Source organism: Rhamphochromis longiceps, linkage group LG2 (assembly GCF_057381845.1).
Source record: "Rhamphochromis longiceps isolate RC_006_pf linkage group LG2, R_longiceps_female_GT1.1, whole genome shotgun sequence".
Lineage (NCBI taxonomy): Eukaryota > Metazoa > Chordata > Actinopteri > Cichliformes > Cichlidae > Rhamphochromis > Rhamphochromis longiceps.
In genome coordinates, this window is record NC_140558.1 from 8,488,841 (window position 1) to 8,506,478 (window position 17,638).

General features: G+C 41.8%; 1 protein-coding gene and 2 long non-coding RNA genes across 3 annotated transcripts; 2 read left to right on the plus strand and 1 right to left on the minus strand.

The window, feature by feature from the left end:
- The first annotated feature begins 283 nt into the window (after positions 1–283).
- spry1 (sprouty homolog 1, antagonist of FGF signaling (Drosophila)) lies at positions 284–4,483 on the plus strand. The gene is made up of 2 exons (XM_085416804.1): positions 284–859; positions 2,456–4,483. The coding sequence occupies exon 2, from the start codon at positions 2,506–2,508 to the stop codon at positions 3,586–3,588; it is 1,083 nt and encodes a 360-aa protein (XP_085272930.1). The 5' UTR covers positions 284–859; positions 2,456–2,505; the 3' UTR covers positions 3,589–4,483.
- A 6,498-nt stretch (positions 4,484–10,981) lies between these two features.
- On the plus strand, positions 10,982–13,934 carry LOC146676937 (uncharacterized). Its single transcript, XR_014907290.1, has 3 exons — positions 10,982–11,098; positions 12,183–12,236; positions 13,236–13,934. It is a non-coding gene; the product is annotated as an uncharacterized LOC146676937 (long non-coding RNA).
- Positions 13,935–15,381: 1,447 nt separating this feature from the next.
- On the minus strand, positions 15,382–16,914 carry LOC146676938 (uncharacterized). Its single transcript, XR_014907291.1, has 3 exons — positions 16,797–16,914; positions 15,735–15,848; positions 15,382–15,644 (listed from the first exon to the last, which is right to left on the minus strand). It is a non-coding gene; the product is annotated as an uncharacterized LOC146676938 (long non-coding RNA).
- Between the last annotated feature and the right edge of the window lie 724 nt (positions 16,915–17,638).

A 17,638-nucleotide genomic window follows, 5' to 3' on the forward strand; every position in this document is an offset into this window, starting at 1 on the left:
TAAATCAGAAATTCTGAATCTACGTAAAGTGGTTTTCTTTCCTTTTTTTTGATGCGTGTGTATGGTACCAATAATGACAACTCAGCAATGTTATAAATAAATACGGCGTTTAATACGTCACTATTAGTCACATCACCCTCATTCACACCATTAATCATAACCCACAAGAACGGAAACTAGTATTTTTTTTCCTTCCCCTAACCCCCTCGTTGAGTCAACGTTTGCGTTTTTAAAAAGCCGTTCCACCTTAACCAGTGCACACATCTCTATCGCCCGGCCTTCCACATCTGCCCAATGAATCAGGAACGGATGCGATGTATCCTTTTTCAGCGGAGTGGCTGGCCAATGGGAGTTGGATTGTCGAGCAAACACTAAGCCCTGAGCCCCCATTCATCAGTGCTGAACAGGCCCGCAGAGCAGAAGAGAGCGCACCGCTGTCTGCAACATAACGACGCTTTTGCACAAGAGCGCAGATATCCCGCAACAATAACTAACAGCCAGAACTCAAATACAATTCTCAGCAGATACGCGAGGAGGAGCAACTTTTGGATATAAGCTCGCGCGTGTTTATTTATTTATTTTTTCCTCTCAGCCTTCTTCATCAGAGCTCCGCCGTGGATTTACTTTATCTTGGGACAGATGCACGCGTAACACACGCTGAACTTTTCAGTACGACTTAACCGAAAAAAATAAATAAAAAGGGAATAACGCAAAGGGATACATTCGCACTTGGATTAACAGACTGAATGTTATGCATTAGACCTCATAATCTACAGCTGGACATTGCCCCTTCCGTTTGGATGGAGTTTTGGTAGATTATTTGGTTGATGGATTCGACGCTATGGATGCTTGCATATAGGTATGCATTTTCTTAGTGATTTTACGCTTATTTTGCGCATTTTGCTTTGGTTTTAGGGCATTTGTTGCCCGATAGTAGGGCACGTAGCTACCTAGAAAGCGCCGCTGCAGCAATAAAGTCCAAATGTTTTGCTGTGCGCAAAGACTTTTCGTCTTATTTTCCATGTGTTCGCCATGAAATAAAGAATCCGCTGTGGGTTGAACTGATCGCGACTACTTGGTGAAGTTGATGGATTTCCACGCCAGTGTTGTTCCGAGGCTGTGCTGTAACAAACACCCCTCCCCCATGGCGGTTGTTTTCATTCATAAGTTTTGCCCGTCTTACGCGTCCTGTAATGTCTCTTGATCTCCGGCTCTGGTTTTTATAAGATCCTGTTTTTATTACTGCAAACAACGCCTTCTCATGTGAGCGCGTTCTGTGCATATGATCCTATTTAAAGTGCGCCATTTGACGGATAGACTATTAAATGTATAGATAAATATTTTTAATGTAGTTGAAACGTGAGTTTGTTTATGTGCAAAGCCGCAAAATCGATCTTTCTGCTTTGATTGTAGTAGTTTTTATTTTTATTTAATCGTTAATAGTTTTAAGGAGCCCTTCACGGGACACCTAGGCTTTATGTTTTTGTAAACTGTAAGTTTCGGCCTCCTGCAGGTCGGCTGTGCTTAATAACATCCCCAAAGACTCAAGTTCAAATTCCTAATCGTATTCCTATAAATACAAATACGATATATATATATATATATATATATATATATATATATATATATATATATATATATATATATATATATATATATATATATATATATAAATGTGTGTGTGTGTGTGTGTGTGTGTGTGTGTGTGTGTGTTCATATTGACTTCAAAAATTGGGGGCTTCTCGGAACTGAAATAAGGTTTTAATCTGACGATTTTCGAGCGTTTTTTAACTGCCGTCTATATTTTGTCGGAACTTGATCTGACCTTAGTTTTTTAGCTCTACTTTTGTCCCCGTTTCCCTGAAATCCTTTTTGATGTAGTAATAGAATACTAAGTGAGGCAGCTCATTTAGTTCCCTTGGATAGTGTCCTCGTTTCGTCGCCGCGGTGCATTTAAATGTTAACTAGTCATACAAATGTAAATGAGCAGGGGAAGTATTTGTAGGGCCTGCTGAAGTTTAGATGTGTGCCTGTTGGGGAGGAAGGTACAAAAAGTCTTGTTAATAGTCAACTTTTTCCCGGGTTGCCTCACTTAACGGGCTCAAAAGTGACATATTGTCATGTTGACAGGGTGAAGACAGTTGGTCTGGATTAACTATAAAGACTTATTTATTTGTCATTTATTTATAAACACTGGTCAGCATCTTATGTTATAGCTGTGCAATAACTGCTATGGTATGCGTCAAGAATGATTGTAATGATATATTAGTATTAGATTTTTATTAGTATTATTTCTGAATCCAAAAACACTTGGGATTGTGTTAACCCCTCTTCCATCAGGACTGTGTTTCCTAGAACAAGGATTTTTATTTTTTGCTTGACTGTTTCTGATCATATCTCCTGCCTCTTCCTTGTCTCTCCCCCCCCCCCCCCCCCCCCCCCCCCCCCCCGGCAGGTTTTCCGATGCATGTCCACGGTGAATGTCGGAAGTGGTGATTCCCCCAGATGGAGCTCCAAAGTCAACATGGCCCTGGCGGTTCATTAGTGGTGATCCAACAGCCTTCCCTAGAGAGTCGGCAGAGGTCGGATTACGAGCGGGAGTTCCAGCATGCCGGCATTTTCTCTCTGGAACAAATCAAGGCCATCCGCTCTAGCAACGAGTACACTGAGGGACCCTCAGTGGTTCGGAGGCCCCCTGCACCCCGGATGGTCTCCAGACCCCATGAAAAGCAGGAGAGGACTCACGAGGTCATCCTCGTCAATGTGAACAACAATTATGAGCACCGGTCATCAGGTCACCACCATCATGCTGGGGGCAGTGTGTTGGTTGGGGGACAGCAGTATGGTGGGCCTCGGGCACCAGGGCTCAGCCGCTCTACTAGCACAGGAAGCGCCGCCAGCTCAGGGAGCAACAGCAGTGCCTCCTCTGAGCAGGGACTCTTGGCACGCTCACCCCCCACCAGACCTGGCATTAGCTTACAGCATCACCACCGAGTGGATCGGCCTGTTCGGACTCAGCCGAAGCCCAAGGCCCTTTTACAGCCCCAGCAGGGACCTCAATTTTACCAGCCTCCACTAGAGGCTCCACTCAAGCCCCAGGGCAAAGGGAAATCAGACTTTTCTGGCTCTGGCAACGAGGTGGTGGCTGCTGCTGGGCACCAGTTCATCTGCGAGCGCTGTGGGAAGTGCAAGTGCACCGACTGCACAGCACCCAGGAGCCTGCCTTCATGTCTGGCGTGTAATGGCCAGTGCCTCTGCTCTGCTGAGAGTGCACTGGAGCACGGCACGTGTATGTGCCTTGTTAAGGGCATCTTCTACCACTGCTCCAATGACGATGAGGGGGATTCATGTGCTGACCACCCCTGTTCACTGTCACGTTCCCACTGCTGCTCTCGCTTCCTGTGCATGGGATTAATGTCGGTACTCTTCCCCTGTCTGCTATGCTACCCACCTGTCAAGGGGTGTCTGAAGGCATGCCAGGGTTGCTATGACCGGGTTAAGAGACCTGGCTGTCGCTGCAAGAACTCCAACACTGTGTATTGTAAACTGGAGAGCTGGGCCCCACAGACCCAGGAAAAGCCTTCCTGATCGCTTCCCAAGGTCTCAGTGATTGCCTGTGCACAGGAGACTCTAGAAACGGATCTTATGATGACAATGATAATGATAGTCACAAATTAATGTTTATCAGACATTCTGAGCACCTCCCACCCACCTCCCCTCCTCGCTGCAGAACCCTAAGGAGCTAAGCAAAGGAGTAACGAAAACCACTCGATTATTTTTAGTTTTATTTTCTCTGGATCAGGACCATGTTTTTACAGACCAGTGTTTGCCTTAACTGTTTCTATGTCTATCCTCAGCTCCTCATTAACACTATTTTTTATATATATATGAAAAGTTTTTCTTCCGTTTTAGGTAGGCACTTTCCTCCGGGTCTGTGTGCCCGGTGGGATCTGCCTCTCACCAAATCTGTGAAGGACGATCTACTATAGGGCAATTATGTAGCTGTTACCTGGTATTCATAGCAAGCAGGTATGTTTGAGTTTATTGGTTGCTACCACACTAAAACCGTGGTTTCTATGCTCATTTTGCATTAACGAAAGCACATCCATCTCATAGTATTCTCCACTTGGATATGTTTCTCTCCTTCCACCCATCTGAACCTTTCATACACATTCTGTGGCATATTCTCCGATGTTTTTTGTTTTCCTTTTATCTTGTGTAAATTGTATGTTCAAAAATCCATAAGAGGAATTCTGGCTATTTTTTAAAAGAAAAAAATGTCTGTTAAACATTTTTTTTGTTAAAAAAATATTTATTATGTGAAGCTCTATTATTTTATGATATTTATTGCAAGAGACAGTCTTAAATTTACTCATGTCTGAATATAACAAAATATCAAATACTTACTGAAAAATTAAAGGGTGGCACAAAAGAAAACTATGTTAACTTTAACGCAGAAAATATATTAATTAATGAAAAAATAGCACTGTCTGGTGTCTTGATTGCCCTGCTGAGAAGCAGTAACTAAATCTGATGGATGGCCGCTGGCTGATTTTTAAGGGAATGTGGGTCTGTTTCTTAAGTTGGGAGTTCAGTGGTGAACAGCAAATCACTGTTCCATGTGTGTATGCATGTGTGTGTGTGTGTGTTCACGCTGGGTGTGGAATTCCTGTTTTTTTTCTTTAAAGCTACGAGTACAAACAGCTTGTAGCTCAAAATGTGACTGTTTACATTCTTGGAGGGCTTCTTTGCTGCGATTCTCCTCGGTAACCTTGAAAGCTAAACAATACAGGTCATTGACATGATTAGCCCCGAAGCTGCTAGCATCAACAGAGTCTCCACGTTTTCAGAGTGAGTTATGCTCACAGGAAGTAGCTCTCCCTCTAAACCCCCCTCTCGTCTCACCCGCCAACAAGTCACCACAAACTATGTACTGTAGTTTATTCCCTGGGCTTTAACGCAGCCAGATCAGGATGTTCCCAAACTCCCAAATGGTCTCCGCGCTGCAAACCCAAGAGTGTGTGCCATCAGATATGAGAGCGGTCATTACGAGTAGCCGGGGCCACCTGTTCAAAGATAATAAACCGGGGCTATCAATGCTGGGCTTTTATGGCATGGTTCCTGCACTAAAGGCAATGACAGGGGCCAATCCAGCCCCCACTGTGACCCGCAGTCCCCCATTTGGCCAGCTCTTTTTGTCAGTGAATTTATCACGTGGGAAGTCCACTGAACCCCTCCACCCCCACCACTGACACCCGCGCACTTCTCCACCTCCGGGCCCCCAAGAGATGAGATCATCACTTTGAGAGTTGGTTGGTCAGCCACAAATACCAGCAGCTGGGGAAACACAAAAGGTGAACAGGAAATTCTCTTGGACAAAGGAAAAAATATACAGCAGTTTAAATTTGGAGAGCTGCAGCGCTGGCGACAAAACAACACAACCGTGTCTATTATCAGCTACAAGTGATCGCAGTGGCCTTGGTTGCTGTTTGCAGCAGGCCTCGGATCTTTGGATTATTTAAAACGTCTTCAGCTAAAGTAAACTAGAACCCACTGTTAAAGCTCTGGCACTTTTAAGGAATAATTATTTAAGCGCTTTAAAGACGAGAAAAGTAATAGTAAACTCACTAGCATACAGTCTTATTTTAATCATAAGTTTACATGAAAAAACAAAACAAAAAACATCCCTTCAAGTTGGTGGTGAGTACTCACTGGGCTTTTCTTGGTGGAATGTACCTTTTGTTGCTCTGAGTAGTTAGGATTAGCGATTTGTCAATTTCCTGTTACCTTTCACAGCTGCAATTTGAGCCCTGTTTGCTCCTGGCCCTTAGATGATAGCATACAATAGGAGGCCTCTTTTTTTTTTCAGGTTTCATTATCGTTCCTCACTATGGATGAGGGGGATGGAAAAGATCTACACTGTATTCAGAAGGCGGTGAACAGGAAGACAGTGTTTACTTGATATTTTCCAGCCTAAGCCAAATAAGGCAACAGATCCTACTCCCACCATTTTCAGAACTTGGCTCTGTTAAGTCCGCAACACGTCTCTTAAATCTCTGATCTAATCAGCTGAGGTGTCTAAAATAACATTCAAGGCCCATGAATGGCTTCTTTCACTTTTCAGTCATCCTGCCACGTGAACTGCTCCGTAACTGCGTCACATTTTACTCGTCACACGACTAGCACTCCATCGAGAAAAAAAAGATATGAATTCTGAGTCAGTATTAAGTAATTCAATGGCAAAAATGGTAACAACCACCACCCCTCCTCCTCCTCCCCTTCTTTGCACTTGTTTTAGAGTAAATTTAGCTGCTCCACACACCCACGTAATGCTATTTGGAGTTGTCAGGCTTGGCGGGTCCCAAGCTGCAGCTTTGGGTTTTTTTGGGGGCCATACAAGTGCAAACATGCATGACTACCAAGTGAGTCACGATGGAAGCTCCAACCCACACATCCTACTGGGACAGTCCTTTTCTTAGCCGGGGCACTGCTGCCGGCATGGTCACAGTGGAGCAGGATATACTCTATAAACAGTCATCCTCCTCCACAGCATTCATCACCAAAAGGCTTGCTTCAGCTTTCCTCTGCCTGCTCATCTGGTTTTCATTATTTCCCCTCATGGCATATAAATATAAATTAGCAATCAAGGGAAATATGGGGGTGGTGGATGTTGGAGGGGAAGGCAGGTTTTTTGGACTTCAGCATGACGACCAAAGTTTATGGAAGTTATCTCCTCAGATATTTGGTTTTTGTTGATCTCAGAGTCCTGGATCGACATGTGAGAGGGTTGAAGTGTTTAGAAACTGCTCCAACATCCACACTCAGCCGCCGCAGGATTAAAATGACAAAAGAACGATATTAGGTATCCATAAAAGATTTCAGTGCAGGTCCCGATAAAGTCAGAATTACTAGAGTTTACTGTATCCAAACACGGGGAAAATACAGTATATTGTTGCAGTCAGATGAAAACCTTTCCAAAATATAAACATTTTAGTGCGCAGCAATGTTTTTGCTTTGACTGCCATGTAGTGCTGACGTGATAAAAAAAAAAAAAAAGATTTGGAAGAAGTAATTTCTCACACAAAAACTTGTGGTTCTTTAATTTAACCTAAAATTCCCCAAGCTGAAGATGTGAACCTTTCAGCCAACAGATAGATATTAAAAAGCCAGAAAAAGAGACTTCTACTTAAAAAAAAATAACTGCAGTTACCCTGCTTGACCTCTATGTCCAGAAAGATTAGACAATACGACATTTTCTCATTTACCCCTTTGTTGCGCTTTGTCATTTATTTTCCAAATGACACATCCACCTGGGAGATTTGAAATTCACAAAGCAACGAGAGTAAATAGGCTTTTGTTTGATTGTGGCTACTACTTTAAAAATACACGTTAACATTTTAACATGGGACCACTTTGTCCAAACAAATAGTCCCCTAAACAGTTTCCTGTTTTGAGCAGCACACTTAAATGTTAATTCCCTGTTTCAAATTAAATCATAAGTCACAGTGACAACTGTATTAAATTCTGGGAAAGTTAAACCAAAATAATCCAATTAGCAAGAAAGACTCTTTTGTATTGTGTGGCACTACGTAAAACTACATTTAGATGCTGTTTCCTGTTGGTCAGATGACCAGTGCAGCACCTATTTAGCGGGCTCTTCCCTCATTGGGAGCTATAAAGGGCCTGTAGGTACAACCCAGTGTTTTATCAGGTGTTGGACTATTGAAGACGGATGTGTTTCATTGGGGTTTGAGCCCTTTTAAGCACTTGCTTCTGGGTATACACACACCCACAGGAACTTAATGTAACCCCCACCCCTTTAACTTAGTACGTGTCCGTGCAGCATCACAAGCCATCTGATGCCTCATTCTTAACCGAGCCTCCTTCCTGTCTCTTGTCTTTGTCTACTATTTTATGGACAAAGACCAGCTGGAGACAGTGATGTCTATTATGAAGGAGGAGGCTGATGGATCAATACAGTGTAATGCGCTTGGCAATCTTTCGGTGAGCTCCTTTTGAAATTAATGGTTGGCATAATTTTTGCTACAGACTTGCTCTTGATCAATGGTTCCTATTGACTCATCAGTATTCCAAGTGTTTGCAAAGTTAGCGCAAAAGCCTGTCTATTGGGGCCAGTTCTCACAGGCCCCAATAGACTCACTTGTGATTTTGTATTCCGCTCACTAATTAAATCAGCAGGGTGTTTGTCTCACTGTTGCTCTTATTGGAGACTGTTGTTAGAAACAGCAGTTGTCAACAGTCATTAGATCTGATCCCCAAATGTGCTCACAGCGATTCAAGAGATAATCAAAAGACTGTAGTTTATAGCCAGGGATATGTGAAAATGACAGCAACAGACAAGAATGATGAAGATCAGAACCTGCCTTACATAAAAATCACCTCCACAAATAAAAGATCACACCCTTGTTTCTCTTTTTACAGCCCCAGGGGACAATCTTGTGTGTTGCATTCCAGGCCCCCTACAAGCACGTTTGTTCTGTTTTTCCCTTTTGATAGCTCAAAAGAAGGCTAACAAAAAGCATCACACATGAACATCAAGTACATAGTTTGAAAGATAAATAGATTTGTGTGTATTTTTCTGCAAGGAAGAAGAGGAAGCTTGCTCTTTCTTTACCCCCCCCCCCTTCCCTCCCCCCTTCTTTCTCTCCCTTTTTTTCAAGATTAGACTGCATCCAGACAGATGGTTCCCGTCTGCTGGCTTTTTTCAATTCACTTCCTCTCGTCACAGACAGCCTCTCTTCCCCCCTCTGTCCCCCCCTCCTCAACGGCTCCTCTGTTATGTGGCTGGAAATAATCTTTTATTGCCCAGTTGTTCGGAAGTGACCTTCTGCCCTTGATTAGATAGGGCCAAGTCCTATCACACGATTGTATTTGAGCTGGCGGGACAACCCCCACACCCCACACACACACCATTCATCCCCTCCCACAGCCCCATCCTTTACCCAACCCCCCATGCCTCTCATACTGCCAGGACCTTGGTGATCCTGTATGAGGGCACAACAATGGGGGGCTTTAGTCCCGTCCGGCTCTACTCGGCTGGGGGGGGCAATAGGGTGGGGGTCATGAGGGACTTTCATTTTTTTTTTCATCAGTCAACCAGTCACTGAGTGGAAGTTGCAGCCCCCTTGTCCCTCCCCCCTCCCCCCTAAAGCTTCCATTCCATCAGCAATACGATGGTTAACCTCCCAGTTGCCGGATGTTCACCCTTTGACCCTTAAAAAGCCTCTTCCTTCTTCCTTTCCCAATGACCCCCCCTCCCACCCTTATGAACCACTCCAGAGATAGGCTTTAATCTCCTACACTATCAGTGGACCTTTGAGGCTGCTGTGTGGTCGACCAACAGGTGGGCTTGCTGAGATGTTTTGATCTTTGTGGAACTTGGGATCAGGCAGGTTTTGATCCCGTTTCTTAGAAATATCCAGTTCTAGTCTGAAGGAGATGAAAATCTACTAAAGCAAGCAGTAATCAGTGGTTTACACTCTGACACAGCAAATAAAAGTGAATGTTAAAACACAGGGATTAACAGACAGCCTCTTCCTCCTAGGACTGTCCAGCTCCCCCTGCGCTCAAGTTCAAGAAGGATAGGTAATGAGCAAAGACTGTTCTCTCATATTTGCTTTACATCTGCAATAACATCCACTAATAGTATTATAAATATTTGATGCAGACACAACATTTTGATGTTTGAAACGATTGTTTGAGCAGGTCTTAGGGAAATTTAGGAAATAAACAGGTGCTGATGGGTTTACACTCATAGAGCCCTGAGTGGTTTACAGTAAGTTATATTTTGTCAGGCTGTTTCCTTTGCTTAAATTTTTTTTTTGATATTTCAGTGACATTATTTAAAAGTGTGGAAACCTTATCAAACACTACAAATCCCTCCCACCCCTCAACCCCCTGAGTACAATTTAGGTAGTTTCCCAATATGAGACACAACATGTACCCACAACGCTGGCTCTTTTTCCACTGTGGTTGTGCTCTTCAATTGTTTAACCTCACAAAGTAGTTTAATTCGTTTCAACACAAGCCTAAACCACTTGGTTATTATGTTTTTTAAAGGAACAAATCTGAGAAAAAAATCAACTTGTGTTTTTTTTGTAAACTCCTTTTCTAATTTTAGTGGCAGTTTTATAGTCATGCCACAACTTCAGGTAAAAAGCAGCCCTTTTCTCTCTCTCTCTGCTGGCTTGTTTGTTTCTTGTGCTCTTGAGCTGTAAACCCATAACAAAAACCTTGGTGTCCAGTTTCATTTTGTGAACCAAAGCCAGGCTGTGAATAGAAGAAGAATAGACAGGAAGACAACTCTGATTACCTCTATAAAGGAGCTGACCTCACGTTCCTCTCTCTTCTACCCTGTCCTCCCTGTCTCTTGCAAAAAATACTTTACAACTGAACCATTTATCTCAAAGCTGAAATTCTAAGGTGTACAATATGTGCAGAAAACTTGATATTGAACTAAAATGAGTCAAATCCCTCCCCTTGTTTTTATGAACAGCATATTCAAACCCTTAAAAAGTGATATGTGACAGACAGTAGTGCTGCATCTAATCACAGCAGAACAGATTCCCACACCACTGTTTAAATCAATAGTTGCTCGTCAAAATAGATGATAGAAGATTTGCATTAAGTTCCTTTGAAATACTTCAAATAATTGCATTACTGACTGTTTACAGTCAGCCTATTACAGTGATCGAATCAAGCCCAATGGAAAGATTGAGGGCATCTGTTTGGCAGGGGTCCTGCACTCCTCCCTCATCTGCCTCCAGGGTCTCTAAACCCCAAATCCAGAGTGGGGGTTGGGGGTCTTAACAGGAAGCTGACGAACCCTCCCCTCCTTGAAGGGGTGGGGGAAAAGGGCCTCTAGATCAAAGAGGAATCACACAGAAATGGCTTATCTGTTGTTGATTTTAAGCTTAGGATAAAGCACTGGGTTCTAGAAATGTGTCAAGGATTTACAGAGCTGGACCACTGAAGCTCCCACTTTCATCAAGGCAATTTCTTTTTCCAGATCTCTGTGATTGTGGGGGGTGTTCATGCAGAGTGGTGAGGGTTGCTTTCAAGCAACAAATAAGTGCAGGTGAGAAAAAAAAAAGGGTCAACAAACATGGCAAAAGCACAAAGTTTCCACACTGATAACCAAAATTTTGTTTTATCTGATTCTATCTTACAGGTTTGCATTCTTGTATGTATTAAAAAACCAGTAGACATCAATAATTTCAACTCCCATTCTGTCCAGTCTTTAACATTTCAATTTCAAACCCAGCAAGAGGTGTGATTCTATCTCCATGTGTTTCAATGGCACTATTATGCCAAAGGGGAAATTGGACCTGCAGGCCAGCCACTTTCTCTGCTGTAGATCTTATTAAGTATGTCTCTCCATAATACAACCCAGCTTGACTCTCCGAGACCACACCCCTTTAGAGAAGCAGACCTGTCAGTCACAATCCTTGCAAGGCTCTGAAATGGTTAACTATTGCATGATTGGCACCTAGCAGAACATATACAGGCTCTGTGGGAATATACAGAAATGCTGTTGTACCACCAGGAGAAATTCTTTTCCACCTCGCTGCCCAGCCAGATTGTTGTATGTGCAAGTGTTAAGTTGCAGATGGGCGAAGTTGGCTATTTTCTACACAAAGCAGTTTCAGTGTAGCAAAGCAAGACGGGATGTTGACCATTATATATTCAGAACCACAGTATGCAGATATGCAGTACTGCACACCATCCTGTGGAACAGATAAAACACCTCAGTGGGTTCCAAACTCTCTTATTGGACCCAAATTTCCAAAGTAATTTTCCTTGCAACTTAAAATTGTTGTTGTAGACTACTGTGCAGGCCGGTCTGGTCGTTCCAGGTTTTAGGGGAGTAAATCAGCAGCAGATAATATGTTTCAGTTGGCTGTCCTGGCAGCACAGGGCCTCGGGAATGTTTGGCCCGATAAAAAAAAGGCAGTTTTAACATTTCATACTAAACTTTTCTTTCCAGAGTATTTTAGGACTCATGCTAATTTCCCTATTTGCCATATGTCATGTTGTGGCCTGCACTATCAGCTAGAAAAGCACAGCATATTTTTGGAAGACTGTGTTATGCAGATGTGTTGTGGTATCTTTCTTTTATCATAGATGTATGAAAACTGATTTCTGGTTTCTAACATTTACAGTTCATGGATCAAAAACAAAACAGACAAAGACACCTAGCAAAACCATTCTCACAGGTAATAACATTGCTTTTTTCTAACCAAGACAGACTTTAGCCAAATTTGGCACTACTTGATAAGCTATCAGATCGCAGGATTCACGTACAAACTGTAATGATATGGAAGCAGATGGCTGAAAATGTAACCAAAGCCAAGTGCCAGAAATTGAATTTCCTTGAATGGACCTAGCTACTGTGATGCTAACTGTGAATTTTGGACTCCTCATTATGAAGCCTCAACATCAAGCATCATATTTATTTTCTGGGGCCATAAGTGAAGAAACAAGTTATTAGCTAACATTAGCAAAGTTGGATGGTAAGCTGCAAGTGTGCATGTACAATGCACAGAGCAAGGCATCAGCTAGTTAGTGCTAAGTGTAAGACTACTAAAGTACTAGAATTTCATTCACCAATGGAAGTTGCATCCATGTTAAAATGCTCAGTCTAGCAGTGGAAATAACATGTTTACATCCTGTTACCAGAAATTATTTTGGTTTCTATAGATATCATCAGTTGTACTGAGGCTTTAGGCTATCGTTATTAGGGACCAGGTCACTTTGTGTGCTGCAAAAGTTGCTAGCTACCTTCCAGGCATCACCTCTGAGGCTAATTAATGCCACTGAACTGGACTTATTAACAATATTTTTGGTGTAGCAGTTTTAATACACAAGTCTGACAAATTTTATGGATTGTTGTATGATCGACTGTCCAAGAAGACCGTGCATCAGCAGCTAATTACACAGGTAGCAGCTTCTGTGTGATGCACTCATACATTCTAAAGATGACCTTGAAATATTGTCACTGCTGACTCCAAAAAAACGTGAAAATTGTACTCAACAAACCAGTGATTGGTGTCACAAGGATTGAGTTCCACAAATGTCTTTAAAATCTTGGATTTATAATAATCCTAAGCCCTACTTATACTTTTTGTTCCCTTGGGAATCAGTGAAAAGCAGATGGAAAGCTTGTTCCGCAGGGGCCTATAGTGCTCTTTCTTCTTCATCTGCATCTGTTCCAGGGTCCTGCTCAGGAGATGGCCAACTGTGGAGGCTGTGTGAGAAGTTGAAAGGAAACTTCAGTTGCCCTGCGAATCTCGCACCATCACTCAGGATGAATCAAAAGAAGAACACTTTGGTCAAATAAAGGGAAAGCGAGAGAGGAAGAGAGTGAACGAAAAAGTGAAACCAGCTGTCTGGAAGTGCCTCATCATTACGACAGCACAACGCTCACAACCACGTTCAAGTTTAGGCACAATCAAATGCTCAATTAGCTTTTACAGGAATATCAGAGATGTTCAGCCAAGGTTGATTTTTGAGGGGAGTCAGGGGCCTGAGTCAGACAGCTCGCTTGTATTTGTGTCTTTAAAAAAAAAATATAGGTATATGAGGTGTAGCTAGTGTAGACAACAAAGGCTCCCTCTAATTCTTTCCCTTCCCGAGGGGGTCGAGAAAATACTGCGCCCACATCAAGCCTCCAGACGTACCCCCACCGTGCTATACAGGTGCAACTTTAAACGAGCTCACACTAAAGGAAGGCTGGATGCCTGCAGTTAAAAAAAAATAAATGCTTCTATGTCTCCTCTTTATGTTTTTTCCCCTCACTTTTCTCTTTATGGGATCACTTTTATGTCAAGGAAATATTTTTGTTGCATCTGATGCCAGGTTAATATGAGTCTGACATATGCATTCCCGGACAGTAGTTAATTTGAGTTGACATGCAACAGATATTAAGGAATGCAAAAGTCAGATTCGTATTAACCTGGCATCAGATGCAATAAAATGCTTTCCATAACCTTAAGACAAAGGATAAATATTATAAAGGAATATAAAGAAATAACTCTGAAATGATAGCTGACAATAAAAAAATGCTGGTTTGCAGTTATTTTGTTATTTTTAGTTATTTTATATAACTCTTGGACACTGAGCTGTATTGCTGTAGGAAAATTGAAAATCAGAAAAAAAGATGCAGAAAGAACATTTTATTTCCCCAAAATATTGTGCAGGACTGAACTTGACCCACAAGTAGACATTCAAGAGCTGAACACTAAACAGAGACACAAAAAACGGTCTTCTACAAGTGCTCTTCATCACGCTTTCCTCAGATCTGTGGACGTGCTGGTTGATGATGTCAGTCATGCTGCTCTAAGTTATTCTTTGGACTTTATGACTCCGTCTGCAATCCACGATCCAAGCTGCAGATAACAAAGTTGTTATGTTGCCATTAAAGTGGCAAGTAAATTTTCCTGACTAGATGAAATTGAGCTCGAATGCTAAAGGTTTCTGCTTTTCTCTGACTCTGTACCAGACATGTCGACCTGGTATTGACCCAAATAGGTCTATAAACCAGATAAGTTATCTTGCATCCTCAGGAAGTACACCTTACCAAAGCTATAAGACTTTACAGGTCCTAAAAGTGAGTAACATTGCAGAAGTCATGAAATGAAAGCCAATTTTGCCTTGACACCTGTGATTATAAATATCAATATTATGCTGACAGAATGATTTACTTCTGTTAGTGTTTTTCCAGAAGATATTAGGAGTAAGTTCAGATGAATGTATCTTAAAAGACCCCCACGATTTTTTCTGGTTTGGTACTTTTGCAGTTTGTAATCCTTAATCAACAACAGGAATACAGAGTAAAATTAAAATGTAAAGAATATAATAAAACATAACTTGTTTTTGGAGCTATGATCACATGTTAAATTCAGAATTTGTTTGTTTTTTCTCAACGATCATGATTTATATATAAGTACTTATTTCATGTTAGTTTAACTTATTTAGCAGTTCACTATTTTCCAGACGGGAAGCACAGTTGACAACTGGACTTGGATGTTAATGAGACCGGCTAATCAATGGTCAGCTAATTATTCAAACAAAGGTCACGCTCCCTGCAGAGGAAGTGCACCACTATCATCAATCTGGTCTGAAGGGCTTGCATGAGAAAGGAGCTAGAGGTCGTGGGCGGGGTTAAAATTTACTGCACTGTAGGTGTCAAACAGTGCATTCAGCCTAGTATCTGCATGTCAATAGAGCCTGCTTGTTGACATGTTATGTTCCACTTCCACATAAGCCTCTTGTAGTGTTTTGGTAATGTATCATTCCTTCTTTTCCCCCATTTTGACTTCCCTTCCTCTGTTTTGATCAACTTTACAGTCTGATTCAGGAGAAAGAAAGGGAGGGAGGTCTGCTGGTATAGGACTGGGTGACTGGAACGGTGGCGTGAAGGAGGAGGAAGACAAGGGGGGCAAGACACATTGAGTTTGCCCAGTCAGGCAGAACGATCGACAGGAAGCCAGGCAGGAAGGAAGATGAGTCTCTACCCATGAAATGCCATTGTTTATGTGATGTGACTTGAAGCAGCCAAAAGTGACTGATGGTGGGCTCCTCTGCTGCTCTGGCCCACTTCGTAGTGGCTCTAAACACTCAGCCTGCAGATGGAAAATACAAAAAAGGAGTTTCATGTTTTTATTTTTTCAAATGCTGCAAAAAGTCTTTTATTTTCCCCTTGGTAAACCTACCTCACTGAGTTGACCCAACAGAATGTAGAAGTACTTCTGATTGCACAGGTGAATGTGTATGTACAGTTTGGCCTCACAGTGCGTTGCATGAGAATAATGAGAATTGTGTGTGTCCTATAAAGAAATAATGAAGAAAAAAAATCCTGTAAAAGCCAGTAAGACTAAAATATGAAATCTCAAATTCAAAGCATATGCCTTCTGAAATGTTTTAAACTTTGGAACTAAATTTTGCAGCATTGCTTGACCCACTAATGACCCCAGCTGTTTTACTAAGTAGGCCATTGGCAGCATGAAGACCACCACTACAAGTCCAGTTATTATTATAATTTTTTAAACCAGGATTTGAATGAAATCGTTTTCTTTCATTTGAGAAATATGAAAAGTCAAACCTATCATCTAAAAAGGTTCAAACTTTTCTTGTTTTGGTTAATATTTTGTATTCATATGCATTACTTGAACTTCTCTACTCCCTGATCAATTCGTCCAAAACACAGCACAGTCAGGCCCTTTGCACCTTTTACCAAATCGAATAGCTTCTTCTTCAAAAAGTGACGCTCCATTGGTTTACATAGATCAAAAACAGCATCGTGTGTATTTGAAAACAGGAAGCACAAACATTTTATTCTACAATCAGTTTCTAAAGTGACTGAAAGACCACTTGTTTCCTGTGGAGATTAGTGATGAAGGACATTAACCTGAAATTGCTTCACAAGGTTATTTCACTGGGAGTAGTGGTTTTTATCTATCAACAGCCAACCTCATTGGGATTCTTTGTTTTCCCATTGATGTCTTTAAGCCTGTAACAGTTTCACCTGTTGATGATTTCAAAATGGAAAAGAAATTGACTCCAGATAGTTAATCTTTCCAGTTATTTCCAGCTTTCAAGATCTCAGAGACAGCTTGAAGAATGACTGCACCTGCGATACTGCAAGACGTTTAAGAAAGTTGCACTCAGTCGTGTACAACAACAAACAAACCAATACAAACTTTTGTTACTGTTTAACAGAAGACATGCAAATATTGTATGTTTACAGGGGTGAGGAAGTTCACCTAGGCCTTCACCTGGACTGTGACAAGAGGATGAACTCTCCTGGTTTCCATCTGCTCACCAATCCACCTTGGGAATGTTCTTTTGGCTCCATCAGCGCTTGGCCTCATCCTGCCTGACTGAAGATCAGCCAGATAATGTTATCTCCTGACCAATCAGATGCCTGGATCCCTACCTCATCCCACAGGTAGGCTTTCCAACAGATGAGCCTGTAGAAAGAGCACTGCTTTTATTAAGAGCCAACCAATAGGAGAGTCGAGATGTGATCCAGCATTAAAACCGGGCCAACCTGTGTTTTGTGGTGTTTGCTGAGGTAATGCTGTGTGAGGATAGCATGTCAGTGTGCATACAGCTCAGTTTTCTTTTCAGTGCTGTGCATTTTGATTATACCAGTGCTGTTCTGAATTTGTTTACAGAGCTGTATCTGCTTTGAAATATCTGCTTTTGTAGGTTCTATTACCTAATCTAAGCTGCGTTTGAATTACAGATCAAAAGATACTATAATTTCATTATTACATTAGCTTTTTTTGGGTTAGGTCCCAAAATCAGCAGCTGAATCCAAAGAATTTCCTGTAATTACGTGTAAGCAACCGCTCAAAACACGCAGATCATTATTAAAAAGCACGTCTGATTTTGTATTAGCAACATTGGTGATTTTAGCTGGTTTTCTAGTCTCTTCTTCTGAGCTTTGCTTTTGATAGTGTGTTGTATCTTGAGAGTTTGAGAAAGATCCACTTTGTCTTGCTTGTTTGAATGTTCTTCCCCCCCTTGCTTTGTCCAGTATTGTGCAGCCTCTCCATCTGGCACCCAAGCAGTATAAAACATCATAAAAAGTATTTGCTAATAATATTTCACC

What these genes read in the sequence shown, in the direction of transcription:
- spry1 (XM_085416804.1), top strand. Translation starts at nt 2,506, where the DNA reads ATGGAGCTCCAAAGTCAACATGGCCCTGGCGGTTCATTAGTGGTGATC.